Below are 22,432 nucleotides of genomic sequence, written 5' to 3'. Positions count from 1 at the left end.
AATAAGAATATATCTATCTATCTATCTATCTATCTATCTATCTATCTATCTATCTATCTATCTATATATATATATATATATATATATATATATATATATATATATATATATATATATATATATGTATATGTATATATATATATATATATATATATATATATATATATATATATATATATATGTATATATATATATGTATATATATATGTTCACAAATGATTCACATTGATCTTTGAAGGGGTTTGGATTATTACCTAAAATCAAAAATCAATACCTGTCACAACTGGACAAACACACAAAGACTCTTCTTGTAAAATGGGCCTGTAAGAGCAAACAAACAGGTCATCTTTACTATACTAGTTGAACAAAATTAAACTACACTATGCTGGTTTATATTTTTAAATTCCTGAGTGTCCCTTGACAAGACAACACCTGACAAACTTGATGACGCTCCCTTTTAGCACTAATGTCTAGTACAAAGGAGTACATACATACATTGTGTTCCCACCTATTCCTGTTCTGTGCTGATCAAGCCTTGTTGGCTATGAGACGTTGCATAACCCTTTGCCGCTTCGTGAGTATCATAGAGGAGATTCTGGATTTAACAAAAAATCTTTGATGAGCTGGAGTGAAGTCTGACATCATCAGGCACTTCCTTAAAGAGTATTCATCAACAAAAGAAGTTAACACTCTCAGCAGTGGTTTTCAAACTTTGCTGTGTTATATTTGCACTGTGTTGGCCATGCACGCATTAAAATAAACCATCTCTCATGGGTGTGACATGTACTGTCCTCTCATAGGGCAACTTGTGCGTACCAGTAAAACAGGTCCTACTGGCAGAGTCACCTGAGCTGTTGGGAGAGCAAAGCATTAAAAAAAAAAAGATCAGAAGCTGGCGAGGACATTCACGCTCTATGCTGGATCAAATACAGAGTAATCTCGGACAATTTAAGGTAGCTATGAAAACCTTTCAAACATTGAATCATGTATCCAATGAAGGAAAATGTAATTGATGGCTAGTTGGTGTTTGGCAGTTGATATTTGAAACAAAGACATCTATGGCGTGCTGTGTAAAAGGATGGAAAATGAAAAAAGTCAGGCTTGCAATGTACTTCAAACCGAGACATCTTTAAAATGACGCAATATTTCCCCTGATGAGAGCACATCATTTTTTCCATTTTGAAGAATCAATATTTTGATCCGTGAACACGTTTCTTCCGGAACACTATCTCTTTAAGACAAGCTGTTCAAATCAGGAAGTAGTCACACTCAAAGACACTTCCGGCTCATCCGTCCACCTTCGAGATAAAAGTGAGCATATTTTTCGGCGGGCGTTAGTTGTCAAAACTACATTTTTTGACAAGTGCTGCTGTCACAATGATGTTGAAATGACAACGGAATATGCGCCCTGTATCAGTAGTAACCAGGAGAAGGAAATTTGAGCAGTATAATACAGACAGGTTGTTCGACAGAAATGGATCGGCAAGGTACGAGTTTTGACCACCAGCACCATTTGCCTTGCAAATAAACTGCTCGCCTCTGGATCAAAGAATTTGAGAGTTGGAGGAACCGCTTTCCAAATGTTAACAAGCACTGATCACCAGGCTGTTGTTAGCCATGCTAGCTAAATTTACAGATAAAGCGAAGAATGCGGTGAAGCATGGCCGTTATTTGGTAGGCATCCTGTTCACACTCAGGTATGATGTAAATGTTAAAGGTTGTCCTCTACTCCGATTTTACGAACAATTTCTTTAGACATTGATAGACCTAAAAGATAACACTAATGATATACGCAGTTTAAACACATGTTGAATTAGGATCCCTAAATATGATTGGGTATATAAATAATTGCCTTTCACATTTCGGTGTCAAAATGCAAAATTGAGATCAATTTTGCATGAATGCTTTTTTTTTTTTTTTTTTTCATTATTCGTGCCTGAATGTTGCAGCGATAAAGTGTAGAACAACAGTTGGTCTCTGCATTCCACCTCTCAGTGAATAGACTGTGTCACTATATGCTTAATAATGGAATTAGACTCAACACAGAGAACCGTTGGATACTTAAGATCACAGATCTAAGTAGCAGTCTATTTGTATAGCACTTTTCAAAACAACGTTATTAAGTTGTTTACATGGTTGAACCAGCGTTTAAATATTGCGGGGCTGCAATGTGCCAAAAAGACTCAGACAATCGAAATAAAACACAAATTAAAATGATAGAAATCACACCAATAGAGGACAAAAATAAAATAATACAGTAATGACGGTTACATTTGAAATAAAAGGTGTTTTCAAAAGAAGTGACTCTGTATTCTTCTGATCTTTTACACGAACGAGAATACTTGTGTTACTACTTTGCGCAAACTTTGTTGGTCTAGTCGGTCTCACGTTTATGGACGTGGGCTTTTATTGTGAAACGCTTATACCGGAAGTGTTTGTTTTTTAATTGCCGCTGGCGGAACTCGGCAGTCATGTTTGTATCGTATAGTAAGTAATATGTAGCGCCGCTGGTCTGTAGCTACATGTTAGCTTTTGTAAGCCTCTGACTTTGACCCGGGTTGTTCCTCCTTGTCTTCAATCATGAACAGGACACAGCTGAAGCGGTCCGGTATCTTGAGGATGGCTCTGGCTGGCACGGAATCGACGGACCAGGAGGGACATGGAGAGACTTTCTTGTTCCGAGCTGTGAGGATAGCTGCTGTGGTCGTCCTGTACTGGTTCGTCTCGATAACGATGGTGTTCCTCAATAACTACCTGCTGGACAACCGGGAGCTGGACGCGCCGCTGTTCGTCACTTTCTTCCAGTGCCTGGTGACTGTCGGACTGTGCTGGGTCTTGCAGCTGCTGTCCAGGTTCTGCCCGGGGTTCATCGACTTCCCGTCGGTCACGTTCGACCTGAAGACGTCCCGGGAGGTGTTGCCTCTGTCCGTCGTCTTCATCTCCATGATCACCTTCAACAACCTGTGCCTGAAACATGTCGGAGTGGCCTTCTACACGGTCGGCCGGTCGCTCAGCACGGTTTTCAATGTGCTGTGCACCTACATCATCCTGAAACAGACCACGTCATACCGAGCCTTAATGTGCTGTGGGATCATATTAGGTAGGTAAACGTCCAGTCTGACTGTTTGTGGGTCAGAGTTGCGCTTATACTGTTAAATAATGTCAGACATGAACCTGTATCCTCATGCACAAAAAGCATGTGGACGCTAGAGCATCACTTCCTACATCTCTGTCTTTTCATTGGACCTGGCCCTTTATGTGCTGGTTATTATCATGATGAGACGGGACAGATCCTTCAAAGACAGATATTAAGGTTGTGATAGGATTCATGATTAGTGTCAGTGACCATTTTAGCATCTCAGTTGTTGGTGTTGTTTGCTGCAAAACACAATAATGTGACATTTGGGGTGTTATAACCACAGAACAAGACTTGTCGTACCGTGGCAGCTGCAGCTTTACAGTACTTCATTTTGTCGCACATTTTACCTTTTTATATAAAACCTGCAGAATCTGCAATGTGGATGTTGCACTTGGCCACATTTCCATGACATTTCAGTTAAGTGTGCGGCCCTAGTTGGAAGCATGGTTTCGACTTGAATGCAACCACCAAGTGTGTTTACAGGGCTTGGGGAGTACAACTGCACATGTGAAAGAAGTTGGTATGAAGCCCTTTGTGGCTCCAGAGGAACCTGCATGTAACCTGATAAATTGTATCAAATGGCTAAGTTGCATTGTGGTTAATGTGTCAGGTTTTGTGAAGCGGGTCCACTGCTCTGGCATTGTACTCCAATAACACTGCTGGACTCATTATGGACAGCTTGAAAACAAAAGATCAAAATCAGTACCTCAGAACAAGAGTACACCCACAGTGCAACTTGAGTGAAGTACCTGAAGGGAATTTATCAGATTACATGCAGCTTCATCTTCAGCTGCAAAAGGCTTTATACTACTATTATACTACCTTATGTATTGAATATTGAATTGAATTTTAATATATTGCTATCGTATGCTAAAATGTTTATATATATATATATATATATATATATATATATATATATATATATATATATATATATATATATATATATATATATATATATATATATATACCAAATTATTTGGGCCAGAGTTCTCCACTTGTCCACAGCTATTGACCTCTTCTAAACCTAATAGGTGTATAGTAATCACAACATGAAATAAATCAACCAAACTTGGAACAAGTCATTTTTTAAACTTTAGCTGGATATGTTGTGGAGCCATGGTAGAAGTTGTGTGAACACTGCTGAAAATGACAGCCTGACGTGTTCATCAAACTGTCATTTTTTTTTCTAACATTTGATAACTAACTGTTAACAGAACATTGTGAATGTGATATTAGTCTTGAACTTTTGTTCATTTAAACAAACTGCATTTTGAGGATATGACCTTTGGCTCTTCGGAATTTGTGAATAGGTATTTTTTTCACTAGTTTCTGACACAGACTCAACATTTAGCCCAAAAATAAAAAAAAAACAAAAAAAAACATGTTCTTACAGACCTAGTTTTGATCAATATTTCGTGGCTAAAGAAAATACAACAAGTACTTGGCGTGACTTGGTGTACAATACATATTGAGATATTTCAGGGCTGAAAGTCAACTTGGCTGCTCCAGAATTAAAAACAAGTTACGCTTTTCAGGTGGTTTCTGGCTTGGTGTGGACCAGGAAGGCATTGCAGGGTCCCTCTCTCTGACCGGCGTCTTCTTTGGGGTGATTGCCAGCGCTTGTGTTGCTCTGAACGCCATCTACACCAAGAAGGTGATGCCAGCAGTAGACGGAAACATCTGGAGACTCTCCTACTACAACAACATTAATGCCTGCGTACTCTTTGTCCCGCTCATTATCGTATTTGGAGAACTGAGTAGTGTCATCAACTTCAGCCGCCTCACTGACCTCAGCTTTTGGAGCATGATGATTCTTGGAGGAGTGTTTGGTTTCGCCATCGGCTACGTCACCGGCCTACAGATCAAGTATACCAGCCCGCTCACACACAATGTCTCCGGAACTGCAAAGGCCTGTGCGCAGACTGTTATTGCTGTTGTGTTCTACGCCTCCAGTAAGAGCTTGCTGTGGTGGACCAGTAACATGATGGTTCTTTTTGGCTCGTCAGCCTACACTTGGGTCAAAAGCCTAGAAATGAAGAAGACTCCTCCAAAAGAGCCTGAGGACTCAGCCAAGGAAAAACTGCTGCCAGGGGAGATAGGCAGCATGAGCGTTTAACCATTGTTAGCAGTGTGGGAAAGCTTCAGCTTTTATCACAATCTTAATAATGTGAAATAATGTAACATTAAGAATATTATTGTTTAAGGATAGAAGTGATACATGGAATCAGTGATTTTGTTTTGGTATAATGGTCTTGTGGTTTTATACAATTTTACTTAAGACTTGAAAGAGTTTGTAAATATATATATTTATGGAAAGCTATTCATATTCATTTGGGGCCTTTTTACAATTATTTCTAAATGAAATAAGTAAGAAATATAATGATGTGTATTTTATGGTGAAGTCATCAAGTGAAGGATCAAATCATGTTTGTATTCAAGGATATAATTACTTGGATTGAGGGTTTGTCGTCATAGCAGGACAGAGCTACATGCCATTTTTATGAATGTATTTCACTATATTGTTATTGTTTTTTATGTTGCGTTCCAGACTACTGGGAACTCTTTTTTTTCTCCCCTCCTACTAAAAAAAGAACAGTGGAACGCTTGTCCGTGTGATTTTGTTGCACATGCACCCAAAAATCTTTATCGGTCGCAGCCTTGCCCCTGAAATTAAGCAGTTTATGTTGTATACGGTTGAGGTTATGGCATTTTCATGATGCTTGGTTGTTTTTTCTTCTTTTTTTTTTTTTTTTTAAATGAAGAAAAATATTTATTTGAACCTTTAGTTCTGTTTACAGTCATTTACATGATGTGTTTAGAAATCAAATTTAAATGTATGATTGGGTGCACCTAAAATTATGTGCCGGTGCACCACAATCAGCGTAAAAAAAACTGCTTAATCTCTGTGCTCCTACTTGTACACTCGGGGCAAAATCCATCTACCCCAGGGAACACACATAGGGAAGGGGTAGGATGTATTGGAATATTCACAATTGTTTCCAAATAAATTGTTTTTTCCTCCTCTATTTCATGCAGAATGAGGCTGCATGGTCAAGGATGCAATGGTGTGTACACTAGTGTGTGTCCACTCACCAAAGTTCTGGTCCTCCCAAGTTTTTTGACGTGCGCCGGGAACGCTTGGAAGTCGGAAGTTGGAAATTTCAACTAGGAAATTACAATCTCTGACTTTGAATGGAGCACAGCATATGATCTGGCACGTCTGCTTTTCTTGAATATGAACAAGGCCGGAACAGCCGGATCTGTAATATCCTGCTTTTTATGGAGGACACGACAGGCGAGGTAATCTAATACCTCGTGTCAGTTGGACTGGCGTACAATAGACTTTTATCTCCAAAGAAAACATCCTTCACCACTGTTGAACTGTTGCAGTCATGAACTTAAACATTATTTACTTTACAGTTACAGCACATCAAGTTTCTGACTCAGACATAAAGTGAACAGAGGCAATGATGTAAGATCTCAGAAAATAGATCTGCATTTCAGAACAAAAGTGGGGCAGACAGAAAGGGACCTCTGTGAGAATTACAGCTCAGGTTTCACATTTCGTTCTTCTTGACACATTTAAATGTGTCAGCATCTTTACACGTCGCAGCTGATTGCACAGCAGCTGAGAGGTCTTTGCACTCGTCATTCACTCTTCTTTTCTTGCGTGACATATCCGGTACTTCTTTAACAGCCTGAATTTTTTTTTTTTTCTTTTTGTGGACCATAGTTTGTTTTCAAAACCAGCTTTCTGACATGTTTGTGAATCATTGTGACATTTCAGCTGAAAAGAAACCAAGCCAGGTCTGTTCCTCAGAGGTCCAGTCTGAAGGATATGTCATCTGTCTGTGTTTGAAAATCCAAACTCTTCCCAGGCTCAGGACGAGCAGCTCTCTCTGCAGCTTATTATAGATTCATTCTATGGAAACAGCAACACAATGATTCATAGTTTCAGCTGATTATATGCTAATCAGAGTGTAATTATTAATATTTCATTCCTGCCAATAGAGCCCCATTATTCCCACACACTGGACCTTTGAGAGAACATTGAAGATGGTGTGTAATACAACAACCTCTGATTTGATTTGTCCCATTAAAAGAGAGCGATGGGTATTTGTATTCATACTTTTGATATTTTGGCACACTTGTCAAATAAGATTTGTGTAGTTTTTTTTTATACATATTTTGTATATCTGCATTATCTAAATGCAACTTAAATTTAGAAATTAGAATATTTCTTCAATTATATACTGTATCTCCAAATGTTTTTAAAATGCTGTTAGATAAGAACAAAAATAAATTTCATTTAAGTGTATTTAATATATTTAAGAATATTTAAGGCAGTCGATCTTTATTTTTACAGCAAATCATGCAAATCATGTCGTGAGATGACTCTCGTACAGTCACCTCATGACATGATTTGCAAATTCAGCAGTACTTGACCACACTCCAGTAATCCGGTTTAACTGCCTTGTGATCTCATCTCATCTGTGATGTGTGTGTGTGTGAAGTTAATGAACCTGGTGGTTATGTGTGTTTTTGGCCCATTGAAGAAAGACAGTGACACACCGGTGCTGCATGCAGGCCTCAAAATGTCAATACTGTATCTGCTTCAAGCGTAAAACCATGGAGTACCTCCTGACAGGCCACTCCATTACATCTGACAAAGGGACCAATTCTTCTCACATGGAGCAGTTCATGTTCAGCACAGAGGATGTTCAATATGAAAGCCAAAGGATAGTGAGAACCATCGTTATTCAGATATTAAAGTAAGGTGATAATCCATGGTTTAATCCAAAACGAACATTTTCGGGGTCCACAAAACATCTCTGGAGCTTCGCAGCAAAACAGTGATGCAACATTCTCCTAAACAACTGAAGTAGATGGAGATTTGTTTTAAAATGTCAAAAACGAAAAATTAAAAACGGCTCAAGAAATGTTTTGTGGACTGGAAACCTCTGCTAACTTTACAATGCATGAGGGTTAGTATGATGAATGACCTTTCATGTTTTAAAGATTTTGCAGAGACCTGCAGAGACCCTAGAATAGTGTTCAAATAAGAAATTGTGGACCACAGATGTCATTGTTTAAGACGGCCATCCAGTAAGTAGTTAATATACCTATAAATAGAGCAGGATAATGAAAACTGGCAAAACAAGTCAAATGAAAAAATAGATCAGATGTCGCCAGAGTTATGACAAATCCCTTTCCTTAGTTATTTCAATAATGATATTTTATGAAGAGCTTCTTGCATCTCTTTCTGCTCAATCATTCTGTTATTCATCTCAAATTTTATTTTAAACTCAATTCTTTTTGTCAATAGTTGATAATTGTAGTATGTCTTGGATGTTTGTAAATCCACGTGCCTGCTGGCAAAGACGCTCACTAGCATGTTGTGACTGCTGCAAAGCTTAATGTCTATTTATCTTCATAATGCTTTGCTATTCTGAGGCCGCGATTGAGATGATAAGAGGTGTTTCAGTGAGAGGTCCCATTGACACTACTGCCACAGGACACTTTGATGTGGGTAGCTTGGTTGTTGTCAGCATTGGACGGAGGTGAAGAGGGTCAGCGGATGTTGGAGCAGAGCTGGATGAGAGTCACTGGGCTCTGAATGGAATATTTCTCTGAGCAACAGGGGGGGTAGGAAATAGCTGACAGAGCACCATGGGTAATTACACGAACCAAAAAAACACTGGTCTCTGATGTCGAGAACTCATTTCAGCAGTCAAGTTGGCCTTGTGACACCAATGAAAGTTTTATAAGTGTGTCATAATGTGGAATACATAATCCCCCTCCCCCCCATCGTCTCTCCGTCTCTCTCATGTGTGGTCCGGTCAGGTTCAACATGACAGGACGAGGCAGAATCTCCAATAATGATTGACAGATCAAAGGCTGCAAGAATCTTAAGCAGTCACTCATGTTTCTTTATATGTGTCAGCTCCGAGTGGTGGTCAGAATGTGGCTGTCACTTGATATTTGTGTCACAGATAATTACCACTTGGACATTTTCAGATAGAAAATGGTGACCGCAGCATCTCCCCGCTGTGTGCTGGAACCCTCTGTTCAACATGCAATGAGAGCTGTATACTCTATGTTTTAAAGACTCCTGTTAGTTATATTTCCCATCATTTATTTCCCTTGACTGGATCCATGTACTGATGGTTGTCAACGTAAAAGAATATTTTGCAAGCCAACAGAGCCACAGTTTGTCGTAAAGATGGTGAAATACTATTTAGTTCAGTATAAAACCAGTCAGTGAACTATATCGTTCTGCTCAATACAGTATATGGCAACACGGTACAGAGAAAGTATTTAAAGAGGTGAAAATCCCAATCCCAAATCTGGCCATATTAACGTTTGTTGAAAGGGGAGTGAGTCAGTTTTGTGAGCTGTGGCGTCACTCACTTGACTGTTGGCTGTGTAGTCTTTGTAATTATGTATTACATTTCACAGCCTTAAGACTTCATTAGTTTAATGACAACCTGCAGCTTAATCCAGTTGAAACAACATTTTGAATTGACACACATCATATGTGTAATTCATGGTACAATTCAAACTGGATCAAAATGTTATTTGTTTCCTGCCATTCACCTAACATGCCTATTTATTTTTTTATTTTTTATTTTTTTTTCTTAAATAAGGTCCCATGGTGATCCACCTGAAGTGGAAGGACCTCACCTCCCTATTGGCCAAAACTGTGTGACCACAATTTTTACCTTACCATGTATTCCTAAGTGGGATTCAAGTTTGTTTTGTCAGCTAATCTGGCATATGATCGAGGTAAAATAAAATTTATGTCTGCCGTGAAAAGGCAGAGGGCAGAAGGCTCGAGGTCCGGGGTGCATCAACAAGACATCTCGTCACCGTACCTCCACATCGTCGGTGTTTCATGAGCTAATAAAAACAGCCCATAAGTTCTTTTCAAAGTTATCTCATAGGTAGATTGTTCATTTAGAGGATGATGAAGAAATATCTCAGATAGAGATAACCTTTAATACACCCAAAATAATAAAACCAACAAGGCCAAAAGCGCGTTTGCTGTGAACCTTTTCACAGTAATTAAAAGGCCGAAATGATCCCATTCACCTTGTATAAAGCAGTAACAGTCCCTCCAAACGGCAACCAACATTTGCTGTCATGCAGTGTCATCAGTCTCAATCTGTGCGCTCACAACATGCTGTAATGGAATAGATGATAACAGATATTGAAACAGGGGAACTTTCTGAGTGAAAGCTTAGGTAATGGAAAAGAGACCTTGGTCATGCAATGGGCTGTGACGCACCTGTCAGCCTCCATTGCTCCCGGCAAGTCTTTGGAGACTTACATCATAAACATTTCACTGGCAGGACATCTGGTATCTGCCAGGACGTTGTGAAATTGTCACGTCAGACATGACAGCTGGTGTATGATAAAGTGTCTGTAAACACTTTTGGCTCGATGCACCTGCAGTTATGTTTTTTATTTTTTATTCATTTTTTATCGTGTGAAGCGTGTTTGGACAAAAATAATGATTTTGTATATCTAACTTGCAGCTTCGGAGAGATTCACTTCTGCTATTTCCTTGAAACCCTCTCTCAGTAAAGTGACAGATGGGATCTTTTTTTTTTTTCCTTCATCACTCCTCACTGTTTTCCTCATTAGCATGTCTTTATTCCCCCAAATGCACTTTCCACTCCCATTGCCAGCGAGCATTTTTCCCCTGTTACTGTTCAGCACGCAGCAGTCATTCTGAACTCCCAGCGACAGCAGAGGAACAGGAACCAGTCGCAGACCTTGCACTGGTTTGAGCTGAACAAAGCAAATACAGGCTTTTTCGCGAATGAAAACAATCATGGGAGGAATGGGGGGATTCATCATCCGGAGCTACGTCATGTGTCTTAGCAGACAGGAGGAACTTTAGATAACACTGAGTTAGTGCAACTTTCTTGGAACGGCTCTGGAAGTTTACTGCTGTGAGCTTGGCTGCCAACATGCTCACTTTCCCCAAACTCTGCTGCCTCCTCCTAAATCTCTGTTTCTGTGTAACAGCTTGGCCACGTGGTAAGTAAAACACATTTATTGCAGTTTTAATTGGGTGTTGTTCTCTTGATATTGGAAAGTCTTTACATAGCGTGGCTTTCTCCTTCGTGAAAATGTTACTAACTTTGTGTCAGAAATAAGCCTGGTGGCTTACTGCTGACTAACTGTGGAATTATTTCATGCCGATGAGTCACATTTGCTGCTCAGACTCGTTTCAATACATGCTACAGACTCCATGTGCCTCAGCTTCTCCTGGCATGGCCTGTATAGAGGCACTTCCCTTTGCCAGGTTATATTAATCACTAATCACATTAGTGAGGTTTCAATATCTGTGAGACTTTAACATTTCATTTAGCGCAGAAATCCATAACTATTGATGGAAACAATTAGCCTGTGATGATGACAATTGGCTGTAGCTCCTTGTGAGATACACTCCCTACTGCTCTGTTTGGATGCTCATTGTGTCTGAGAGAGCAAGAAATGGTTTTGGGACATATTTCAACCTGTTTCTTCATCCTAAGTTGTTCATCATGGGGCTCGAGGTCTCAGATTTGGTTAACAAACAGTACACAGCGCCTATTGAGATTTAGCCTGATAGCATTATCTGCCAAGACAGATTTTACACCTCAGCAGTTTGTGCAGTCCTGTGTTTATGACTTGAAAGATTATCCTGACAACAAGTCAGGATAATCTTTCCAATTTCCTTTTTTTTTCCATCAGTGAAAATATGTGAGAAAAAAAGAAAATGAAAAACAGGATTCATTTTTATTTCCTGTGTGAAACTGAGTAGAAAAAGATGTGTGGAACCAAGTGAGAAAAAAATAAAAAAAATAAAAAATCAGGTGAAAAGAAGTTCACGTGTGAAACCTGGCGAAACATTTTTTCTCCATAAGGAAGTCTGATCGCTATCAGACTTATAATTTTGTTATTGTTGGTTTCATGTTTATACTTGATTTTTTTTTTTATAATACGGATATTTGTCAACTGCAATATTCAAGATGTTCAGAAAAGATATTGCAACTAAAACACCGAACTTTGTAAAGGTAACTGACTCACAGTCATGTACACATCCCAGTGCAACATATGCATCATCCCACCCTTTCCACATTTCCAGATTATCTATATTGCATTTACATTTTGTAAGAACACAATTTTGTTTAGTTTTTGTGATTTTGTGTTTTTTTTTTACAAGGGTCTTATTTTTATTGGTATATCGGTTAAGTAAAGTACTTTTTTACACCTATTTATTTTTACTACAACAGTCGTGATCTTCATCATCAGATAACAGGAAAGTAAAGGGGCAATAGAACCACATTTAGAGCTGACTCTGTCATTTGTCTTTACATTGGGGCTCTGTATAGAGGCACTTCCCTTGCTTAAAGATGCATCATTTATTTTTCTTGAAAACATTGAGAAATTAACTTAAATCCTCAATATAATGTCAATAACTGTCCTGATGTGAGTACATCTCTGTCCTGTGTTGCAGCGATATAAACTAACCAGCTAGCCCCGACCATTGCCTATCTAAAGCTCTGTGCAAGTGGTAGACACATCCAGTTAGCAGCAGTTAGCAGTTACTCAAGTTATATAATGCCACCTACTTGCTTTAAATCCAACAGGGGATCAGTTCCAACACATTGCACCTTTAACTCCTCCACTAATCTTTCCACCAATGTGCAGTCTTAAGACATACATAAATATCAGAAGTGAGGGGTTTCAGTAGATGCAGCTTTGATGCCACTGTCCTTTGTTTTGGTCCGACACCACCGGCAGAGGACAACTGCCCGAGCTCTAAGTGGAACGCCATGTGTCGACCATGTTGTGAGTACCACCTGATCCAGTGTCGGTGTCCCTCGAAAGGGTCGAGGGTAGGCTACACTGTTCCCTGCTGCCGCAATGCTCTGGATCAGTGTGACCCCTGTATCATTCATCCAGGTACACTCTCATTCTTGCTTTTAGATTTTTTTTTCCCTTCTGTAATATTCTTTGAAGTGCTTGGTTATTACTCAGCTCCTCCTTTGTTTTTTGTTTTTTTTTGTTAAAAAAAAAAAAAAAAAAAACTTTTTCTATAAGCAGCTGCTACTCTTAGAGACATAAAATCAGACAATAAAGTCATTATGTGCTTGCGTCCGTCAGTGACTCAAAAGATGTTTGAGATAATTACTGATACATTACTTTTAATCTATTTCTTGTCCTTGACAGGATGCAGTCTGTTTGAGAACTGTAAAACCTGCCACAACGGAACATGGAGAGCCAATGACGACTTCTTTGTCAATGGAAAGTTTTGCACGGAGTGTCGTCAAGGCTGGAGTGGCGGGGACTGTAGAAGTGAGTAAGAAACTGTAGCGGAGCATCGCTGTAGGCCTCATCTCGCCCATTGGCTGTCATCTCGATGCTGACATGAGAAAACAAGGATCATGCAGTTAAGAAGTATTTAGTTGTGAAGGATTGTGCACTCTGCCATTGAGATTCTCTTTTCAGATTACATTTACTAGTATGCGAAATCCTTCGCAAAATGCAGCCGCTGATAAGTGAGTCATTGAGCAAAGACTGAGAGCTCTTGAGGACTGACATAATGTGACGGCTTAAAATAACTTCATGTTTTGGAAAGCTTTAAAATCTTTTGTACATATATTCAGCATTTGTGCAACTAGTTTCTTTTGAGTAATTATCCACATTATATACAGTATGTAACCAGGTTAGAGCCTCATGGAGATTAAAATCCATACGGAAATGTAATATACGACATATATGCACCTATATCAAGAGGGATGCTGCCATATGTGTTCCCTACAAGGTAATATGTGATCTCTCTATATAGGTGGAGATAAAAATGTGTATATGTAGATTTATAAAATATATGAGTATAATGAAATATTGAATTTCTATGTGGTATTATGTTGCCATTCACGTATATACAGTGTATGAAGATTTGATTTTATGATACCCACAGTAAAATGTGTGTTTGTACATGTACAGACACAGATATACAGAATATTCAGTTTGTATAACACATATTTATATTTCTCCTATTTCAATGTAGTAACAGCATGTATGGAGATTTAAGGACATCACATTGACCAAGAGTGCTATTCCAGCGAGCATCTGTGGCATTCTGTAAGAGCACAGATATTTGGAGATTGATCTCGGTTTGTACACGTGTGTGTGTAAGCAGATGAAAAGCAACCAGCCCAAGTAGGGAGTTAGCTATGAAAACCAACCAGTGTGAAAGTCTGTGGACATGTGTGCAGTGGTGCACGGAATTTCCACAGCCAGTAATACAACAGAGTCCAACCTCTTAAGGCAGGTGAATTTATAAAGAGCAGACCGCCAGGATTCAATAAAGTAAGGAAATGTAATCCATCACCCACAGCATCTCTATGACTGTGAGAAAATATTATTTTTTTCAGATTTCTGAAATTTGTAGTACATCATGCAGACACTTGGTGGCGACAGCGCTTCTTTGTTAGGCGTCAGCCATGCTACAGCCAGCTGCTAATAATCTAGCTGCAGTTCATGTTCACCCATGAAGGAAACCTTGATCAGTCACTGTATGTGATCCTGTTGTTTGTCTTCTGCAAACACTATCATCAGCAAGGCTCTGCAGCAGCAACACCCAAATCATTTTAAATCAAATTTGCACTGTAGCGCGCAGGGTGACGTTATGCTTTTAGCAGAGGAGCCGAGCGTCAAAGTTTACTTGCTTGCATCTGTTGTTACCATTCTTTATTTTTACATGGCCTCTGGGAAAATTACCACTCGGATGGCATTCTGTTGTGTACTGTCAGTTGGACGTACACAAGGGAAGCTGTGGAGCTTCGTGAAAACATCTGTTATTCTACACAACCTGCTTAGAGTCTCTATAGGTTCCCAGACATATTCTAAAACCTAACTCAAACCCTGGTTCCTTTCAGCAGTGAGATCTGGCATTAATATGCAGGATTTTCAACATCTCTTTTTCAATAAGTCTTGTGAAAAACACAGGTCATGTCATTGTGATATGATGACATTTATAATCATTGTTATTGAAGTGGCAGGCTGGTACCTGGAACCTCTTTTTTTTTTTTTTCTTTTTTTTTGTAAAATGTTCTGCCCTCTTACACAGCATGTCACCTAACTGGTCCTGCTTTCAACGGTAAAAAATGTTCAGTGCCGCTGTGATAAACACACATCTGATGAGAATGTGAGTTCCCTAAGTGAAAGTAATCGCAGTTCTCTTGCGGGTAGCATGTGGAGGCGTCATTCAGCGGGCTCAGGGTCACATAGCCCTGGAGAGTTACCCAACAAATGCACACTGTGAATGGACGGTGCAAGTGGAGAGGGGCAGCAGCATGGAGCTGAGGTGGGTCACTGATTTTAATGCCTTCATGTGAATGGAACATAATGGAAAGTGGCCAAAGTCTGAAAGAGGGAAAGAGTGGTCAGTCCGTACGTGTGAAGCATGTGATGTTATTAAGTTGGCTTCAGGTGATTAAAAACATTTTTTTTAAAAATGAGAAAAGAGATCCAGAGTTTTTACTGTCTGTGCTAAGCTTAATGAAAGGAGAGCGGACAGCCCTGCATCAGTCCACATCATAGTGCATCCGTATGACCTTCTGCACCTCGAAGACTGATGCTGAATCTTTTGAATTGGATTGAAAAGTCAGTTTCGACAAGACTTCTCTCTGGTTCCTGCTGCAGGTTTTCACTGCTCAGCCTGGAGGCAGACCACAGCTGTCGTTACGACTATGTGGAGCTGCGAGACGGCGACAGTCTGAACTCCCCTGTGATCGGACGGTTTTGCGGGGATCAGCTGCCTCAGCCAATAGAAAGCTCCGGGAACGTCCTGCACATCCTGTTCACCTCAGATGGCTACAACAACTTTGACGGCTTCGTCCTTACTTTTCAGGAGAGTCCAGGCAGGTACAACCATAGTTAGTAAATCAGTGGGTAGCGACCACACCTGGACTACATTGCATAGTAATGTATTGTAATTCATGTCCCCCACACAACACTCCTCTGATGCATTGTGCAAGGTGGAATCCACATAAAACCATGAAGAAGGTATATTTCTTGTATAATCTTATTCATGATAAACTGCAGGTATTCACCTCAGATACATGTATCACGAATACATGATCCAGAGAATATGCTGATGTCCCTTCATGCATGCACCTCTCTGTGTACGCACCATTTGCTCCTGGACCTTTAGCCTTTAGTCTGCTGTGCGTGTGTGTGTGTGTGTGTGTGCAGCCTCCTATACTTCAAGGCAGTTAAGTGTGACGGACTGTCAGCAACACACATTTGTCATACTCATCCCTCTCCATCTGACCTCTATGGAGCTAATTATGCATCTAACTTGCATCCCATCTATCTCACTGAGCATAGGAGCATTAGCAGAGCGTACACTTCGCTAGCGTGTATTCTGGCGATTGGGTCGGGGGGTCCCGCAGGGCAGTGTCCGAGGGCCATCACTCTTTCCACAACATACAATAATGATTTGAAATCAGCCTTATGTGATCTCTTTCCTCATCATCCGAAAAATAAAGTTTTAGTCAAAAATATAAAGAAATTACGAAAACTGGCTTTCATCATTTGTGCAGCACAAGGAAGACAATGTCCAGGAATCTTTGTCAAGTCTGGTTAAACTGCAATATCAACAAAAGTACTCTGATTTATTTTGAATGAGTTTTTAGTGAATAGCTTTAATGTCGGTCTATGATGTCATCAAATTCTAAGCTTAATTAAAACAAAACCAACCATACCACAGCAGTAACAGCAACACAAAACCACAAGCAACGGCAAAATGAAAGGAGTAATTTTAAAACTTGGATTGAGTTTATCTGTTGGTTCAGTGGGAGTTTGTCTTTCATTTATCACCAGAAAATGTCTCCACAGTTCCAGCCAACAAGAATCCAGTGTGTGCACCGCCAGACAAACTGGTTAATGGATATTTGCAGCTTGTGTATGGCCCAAAAGAGGAGCTTGTATCTGTAAACTACCGATGCCATCTACCTTTCACACTGAACGGCTCTCAGCAGAGGACCTGTCTGCCAAATGGCACTTGGAGTGGCAGAGTTCCCACATGTGTTAAAGGTACATTTTCACCAGGTGGCTTCTGGTCTCCATTTCTGATGTTTGTTCAGAGTAAAAAGCGCATGTAATGCATTTACTGAGGGGAATTTGTGCCTTTTTTTTCCCTCTCAAACACATACTCACACAGGTCAAACAAGCAGAGTCCGGTGTTCTCCTCCAACCAAATTGCTCAATGGTTACCACAGACCAGCTCCTGACACAGCTGGAGGTGCAGAGACAATTGAGTTTTTCTGCAAAAAGTCCTACATTCTGAGTGGAAACCACCAGATTACCTGCCTCTCTAATGGATCCTGGAGCAGCAGGCCGCCAACGTGTGTTAGAGGTAGCTGTTTTTTTTTTCAAAAAATACATTAGGGTTGGGAACACACTGTTAGACTCACAAAGTAACCTTTTTTTCTACTGTGTTACTATGTGAGGTAGGCACAAAATGTTTCCGCCATAGAGGTAATCTTTCTATTTGTTTATCTGACACCCACATTTACGTGGACATGTGAAAATGGAACTGTTAAGGATTTGGAGCACTGTGATGAGTGTGTAGTAAACAAAGTCATTTGTGTCAGTCATGGTTTGTATTTTTTCTTTATAATTAACATATTTGTCCCTTATAATTTCTGCATATTGTTCCCATGTGCCAAAGTGATTCTCCTGCACTATTAGTCACCTGCTTGGTTTGCCTTCACAGCATGCAGAGAGCCCAAAGTGTCTGAACTTGTGCGACAGAGTGTCGTGAAGCCGCATCTGATATCCAGGTAGGCACTAAGATTCTGTATCCACTGATAATGTCTGAAATGAAAAATAAAACGTCAAGTGAAGTGCTGACAGGGGCCAATAACGATCAAACCTTCTTACTTTTGCGCAGAGAGAGTCCAGACCAAAGGCTCTCCTCCAGGTACAACATGCACGATCTGTTGTCAGCTGGTTTCATTCCGCTCACGTTGGACAAACAGTCAAAAAAAGACGACCCTGTCCTCGCGGAGCTTCCTCGCGGCTTTCACCCAGTCTACACAAGCATTGAGTACAAGTGTGCCTCACCGCTCTACCGCCACACGGGAAGCTCCCGGCGCACCTGTCTGAAGACTGGCAGGTGGAGCGGACGCCATGTTTCCTGCTCACCAGGTGAGAGCAGCAGCTGTGAAGATTTAGCCAACAGAAATGCAGGGTTAAAGGGAAGCTATGTAAGATAAAAAAATATATATATATTGTTTGTGTAATAATTGCTGGATTCACTCACACATCATTACTCAATTCAATACACATGCACGATTTGCTGCTACAAAGCATGTCCCAGTCTGGTTTTATCAATAACTTATGGTGGCTAATGATAGCAAACGCTGGTATACTTAGGAAAGATAGGCGAACTAACAATACATTTCAGATTTGTGCGTGTGGAAGTTAAGTATTGACCATGGAGGTGGTAGCTCTAGTAGTAACCAAAATATCTACTTCATTTTTTATTATTTTCATTACTATGTATGAAAACTACTACTTATTTACGTATTGTCTTTGCTACAGAGTTGAGATTTAGATTCAAAAATGAACTTTATTAAAAGTTTGGACCTGCACGATGAATATAAAGGTACAGAGCCAGCAGCCAGTCAGCTGAGCTTATCTTGATTTAGCATTAAGACTGGAAACAGGGAGGAACAGCTGACCTTACTCTGTCAAAAACTAATCTTGGGTGTAAAGGTTCAAACTATTCCTTTAAAAGCCCTGCTTAAAACTACAGTTTTCACCTATTTTTCTTGATTAGTCTCAGCACTATAACGTCGTGTGCAGATCATGTTTGATTCACATAATTTTAGTCTTCCTATTAGTTTTGGTGTTTTGGTAACATATGCCTGCAAGTCATATTTCTGAAGTTTGGTGAACTCCTGAAATGGCAGCGTATCCCCAACCAACGTCAACCTGAACAGAAGTCTGATTGACCGGCCTCAGTAGAAACACCTGCGTCTGTGTGTGCAGGGCTTTTAAGTGTCTCATATTTTTTTTTTTCCATGGAAAGAAAAAGGCTGAAGAATCCCGTTTGCACAAGTATTACCTGGAGTTTTAAACCATTATTGTGCACGCCTTTCTGGTGCCAGTTCGTCATTTTTAACACCCCCTTTCCACCTCTCTGTTCCTACCATCCCACAGTTTGTGGCAAATTCGACACTTTCAGTCTGCACAACCTCACAGACAGCCAGTGGCCGTGGCACGCAGCCATCTTTATCCGCTCACCTCCTGATCGCGGTGCCGGCACCCACAGGCCACGTGGAATGAGTGTGTCTATCCAGCAGGGGGCCTCAGAGGAGTCCACATTCTGGTACCTGGCCTGCAGCGGGGCTCTGCTCACACAGCGTGGCGTCCTGGTGGCAGCTCAGTGTGTCGTAGACAAGGACACGCAGCAGACCCTTCACCCGGCACAAGTGAAGGTTGTCATAGGCGGGCAGTACCAGACATCCAAGGATCAGCTGAAAAGCCTGCACCACCTCAGGGTAAAACACAGTCTACTTGTCAGAGAAAATCCGTCCGGTGTTTTGTGTTTTGGCCTTTATGAGTTCGCAGAGAGCTCAGATCTTTTCCCATGGAGGTATTTGATGATTCCACCTCAGAAAATAATGATAATCATGTCATTTCTTTCTTCTATGGAATTGATATTTCGACATCCATTAAGGCCAAGGTTAAAAAGGGGCCATATTACCAAACAACCTAGTTTGACATAGCCTTTACTATAGATGTGGATCACTTATTTTCAGGTCAGACAGTGTACTGAGTTTACTACGGCCGCAAAACAACAGATGCAGTGATATCGTATTAAACAAGCAGGGAATCTTCATTAAATAGATATAATCCTCTGGATAGGTTCTTGTTTGTAAATGGTAAAGAAAGAAATCCTTTGGCAGTTAGATGTGCACTTACAGCTTAAAGGATACAACTGTATTTGATTTGGAACTGAATTATTTGAACATCTTGACGCATGCTATCTGATCTTGATGGATATATCCAAAACCAACACATTTTGGCACGTTCATGGTGGAATCAGGCTTTCTCAGGTACTCCGACTTCCAATTTTTCATCCATTTTTCATTTCATCCCTTCTCTCTCTCTGCAGGTTTCGGACATTTTGGTCCATCCAGATTTCCGCTCTACGCCGGACTCCGATGTGGCTGTGCTCAAGCTAACGGACAAGGCCAAGATTAGCGAGCGTGTGTTGCCAGTGTGTCTACCCAAAGTGCAGGGAGGAGAAGTGACAGCACAGGAGGCTTACACTGCGAGGTGGAACTCACCAAACGATTACAGGCGCCTGAGTCATTACACTCCCTCGAGCCAGACGAAACTTGTTGAGCTGGGTGATGTTTCGCAATGTGAAAGGGAATTTGCTCAAGGAGGAGCACGTACCACAATGATCAGCGACAATACACTGTGTGTCATTAGGAAGCCGACCAGTCTTCAAAGCCCTTGCCCCAGTTTTGTTCCAGGCATCACAGCTGTGCCAGCTGTGTTTTCATCCACAAGTGGTGTCTTGCCGGTTCACGAGGAGGCTCCGGAAGCCTCCATCACAGGCTGGCAGCTTCTCAGTTTAGAGAGATTCAGCTCTGAGGAAAATAACTGCCACCAGCAGACTCATACAGTTCAGACGCGAATCGGCAACTTTCGAGACTGGATAGAGAAAAACATGAAGTAGATTTGATTTTCTTTCCAGTATCAGCAACTTAGCTCTTAAATGGTAGTTTGTTTCCTGTTTTGTAAACCTCACAGTTGGTCAAAATGGTTGAGATGGAACAGACAGTGAGAACACACCATTCGCTGTGATTATTTTGTCCTGCTCTCTGTGTCAATATCATGCGAGGCGAGAGCTGTTTCTCCTGGAACTCTGCTTGTGTCCGCGTGCATGTTGTTCTGTATTTGGGCCACCTGCGCTTCAAACAACAATAAAGACACACGCTCACATCACCATACGCATGGTGTCTAAATGTTACCTTGCGTTTGCGAGCTGTATTTTTCGGAATAAAATTTTGGTGATAAGGAATTCTTTTTAAAAAAATAAAACATCTTGTTGCCATTTGGAGTCTTTGATGGCAAATACATCAGTGTCCTCGCCCAGCTGGAGGAATATAACATTGCTAAAACGAATGGAATCTGTAAGTGTTCCTAACGGTTAAGTCGGTCATTATCTATGCACCCCAATGCCAGTGGAAAGTAGGATGAAATTTTGCTGTCTATAAAATTTTTCTGGACCTTGGCAACAAAACAGCACTGCTGAACAACTTAAGTAGATGGAGACTTGTTTCAAATTCAGTGGATAAAGAATACAAAATGGCTCCATACGCATTGTTCAGAGTAATGCCCATCTCCAGAAGCCAGAGGATCCCAAACAGATTTAAAAAGACGTCATTTATACCGTTGAAGCTTGTGCAAACACTTCAGATGGGTGTGCTACATATAAAATTTCAGCTTTAAAAGGGGTGTAAATAACATCAAATCAATTTGGGATCTTGGCACTTCCAGAATCTTGGATTACACAAGACAAACTGTACCTGGAACACTATTATTATTATTATTATTATTTTTTTGCCTGTTTGTTTTTGTTTTTTACATTTATAAACAAGTCCACAGCTATGAATTTTCACTTTTGGGTTAAACTAACCTTTAACTTTACTGCTCTTCTCCAAGGGTTGTGCTTAAAGCTGTTTCTAGATCCATGCTTAAAACGACCATCATGATATAATATAATATAATATAATATAATATAATATAATATGCTAAAGGCTTAAACCTTTACACCCAAGAGCCAGTTTCCAATCCAAAAGGTGCTTTATAGCTGATTCCCTGTCCCCATCTTACAGCTTCAGCTCTCCATCCTGCTTAAGTGTCCTTGAGCAAATCACCGACTGCCTGCCAGCTCCAAGTCTCTGACCTCTGACTATCCTGGAGATAAACATTCTCCAAGGATAAGTCATTATCTGCAGAGTCAGACACTCATGTGTGCTAATATGGATACGTTTACGTTCTGTCATATTGAGATAAGGACATTTAATATTCAGTTTGTGGGCACAGTTTCAATGCCAAATTAAAAATGTGCACATTTTATTTGCCTATCAAGAGGCACTACTCTTCGGACAACCCGCCTCTTTAAAAGCAACGAGAGATCATTTCCCTCATTTGCGCGCATTTGCGAGACAGGCATGTGTGCACGTGCGCGTCAGTACA

The 22,432-nt window shown here is 40.4% G+C and overlaps 2 protein-coding genes across 8 annotated transcripts; both read left to right on the top strand.

Annotated features, from left to right (window-relative positions):
- Positions 1–823: 823 nt before the first annotated feature.
- On the top strand, positions 824–6,880 carry slc35c1 (solute carrier family 35 member C1). Of its 5 annotated transcripts, none has more exons than XM_037096358.1 (3): positions 824–953; positions 2,589–3,100; positions 4,678–6,880. In XM_037096358.1, the coding sequence occupies exons 2-3, from the start codon at positions 2,620–2,622 to the stop codon at positions 5,256–5,258; spliced, it is 1,062 nt and encodes a 353-aa protein (XP_036952253.1). In that variant the 5' UTR covers positions 824–953; positions 2,589–2,619; the 3' UTR covers positions 5,259–6,880. The 5 variants fall into 5 exon arrangements, with proteins under 5 accessions (XP_036952253.1, XP_036952256.1, XP_036952251.1 ...); XM_037096361.1 differs by lacking the exon at positions 824–953 and adding an exon at positions 1,285–1,311; XM_037096356.1 differs by lacking the exon at positions 824–953 and adding an exon at positions 1,325–1,487.
- A 3,899-nt stretch (positions 6,881–10,779) lies between these two features.
- On the top strand, positions 10,780–21,251 carry si:ch211-102l7.3 (inactive serine protease PAMR1). 3 transcript variants are annotated; one of them, XM_037094285.1, is made up of 11 exons: positions 10,780–11,188; positions 12,941–13,102; positions 13,370–13,495; positions 15,395–15,509; positions 15,848–16,065; positions 17,045–17,242; positions 17,370–17,564; positions 17,925–17,991; positions 18,102–18,358; positions 19,376–19,716; positions 20,334–21,251. In XM_037094285.1, exons 1-11 carry the CDS (start codon positions 11,119–11,121, stop codon positions 20,904–20,906), a joined length of 2,322 nt encoding a protein of 773 aa, XP_036950180.1. In that variant the 5' UTR covers positions 10,780–11,118; the 3' UTR covers positions 20,907–21,251. The 3 variants fall into 3 exon arrangements, with proteins under 3 accessions (XP_036950180.1, XP_036950179.1, XP_036950181.1); XM_037094284.1 differs by having other exon boundaries at positions 17,030–17,242; XM_037094286.1 differs by lacking the exons at positions 10,780–11,188; positions 12,941–13,102 and having other exon boundaries at positions 13,370–14,284; positions 17,030–17,242.
- Positions 21,252–22,432: the final 1,181 nt, after the last annotated feature.

The sequence above is a fragment of the Acanthopagrus latus genome, chromosome 4 (genome assembly GCF_904848185.1).
Source record: "Acanthopagrus latus isolate v.2019 chromosome 4, fAcaLat1.1, whole genome shotgun sequence".
NCBI lineage: Eukaryota > Metazoa > Chordata > Actinopteri > Spariformes > Sparidae > Acanthopagrus > Acanthopagrus latus.
The sequence above is the reverse complement of the archived record's forward strand: the minus strand, read 5'-3'. Positions and strand labels throughout refer to the sequence as shown.

What these genes read in the sequence shown, in the direction of transcription:
- si:ch211-102l7.3 (XM_037094284.1), top strand. Translation starts at nt 11,119, where the DNA reads ATGCTCACTTTCCCCAAACTCTGCTGCCTCCTCCTAAATCTCTGTTTC. An exon ending in CCCCTGTATCATTCATCCAG is followed by an intron (nt 13,103 to 13,369) that starts GTACACTCTCAT and finishes TGTCCTTGACAG; the next exon opens with GATGCAGTCTGTTTGAGAAC. An exon ending in AAGCCGCATCTGATATCCAG is followed by an intron (nt 17,992 to 18,101) that starts GTAGGCACTAAG and finishes ACTTTTGCGCAG; the next exon opens with AGAGAGTCCAGACCAAAGGC.
- slc35c1 (XM_037096356.1), top strand. Translation starts at nt 1,402, where the DNA reads ATGCGCCCTGTATCAGTAGTAACCAGGAGAAGGAAATTTGAGCAGTAT. An exon ending in GACAGAAATGGATCGGCAAG is followed by an intron (nt 1,488 to 2,588) that starts GTACGAGTTTTG and finishes AATCATGAACAG; the next exon opens with GACACAGCTGAAGCGGTCCG. An exon ending in GTGCTGTGGGATCATATTAG is followed by an intron (nt 3,101 to 4,677) that starts GTAGGTAAACGT and finishes TACGCTTTTCAG; the next exon opens with GTGGTTTCTGGCTTGGTGTG.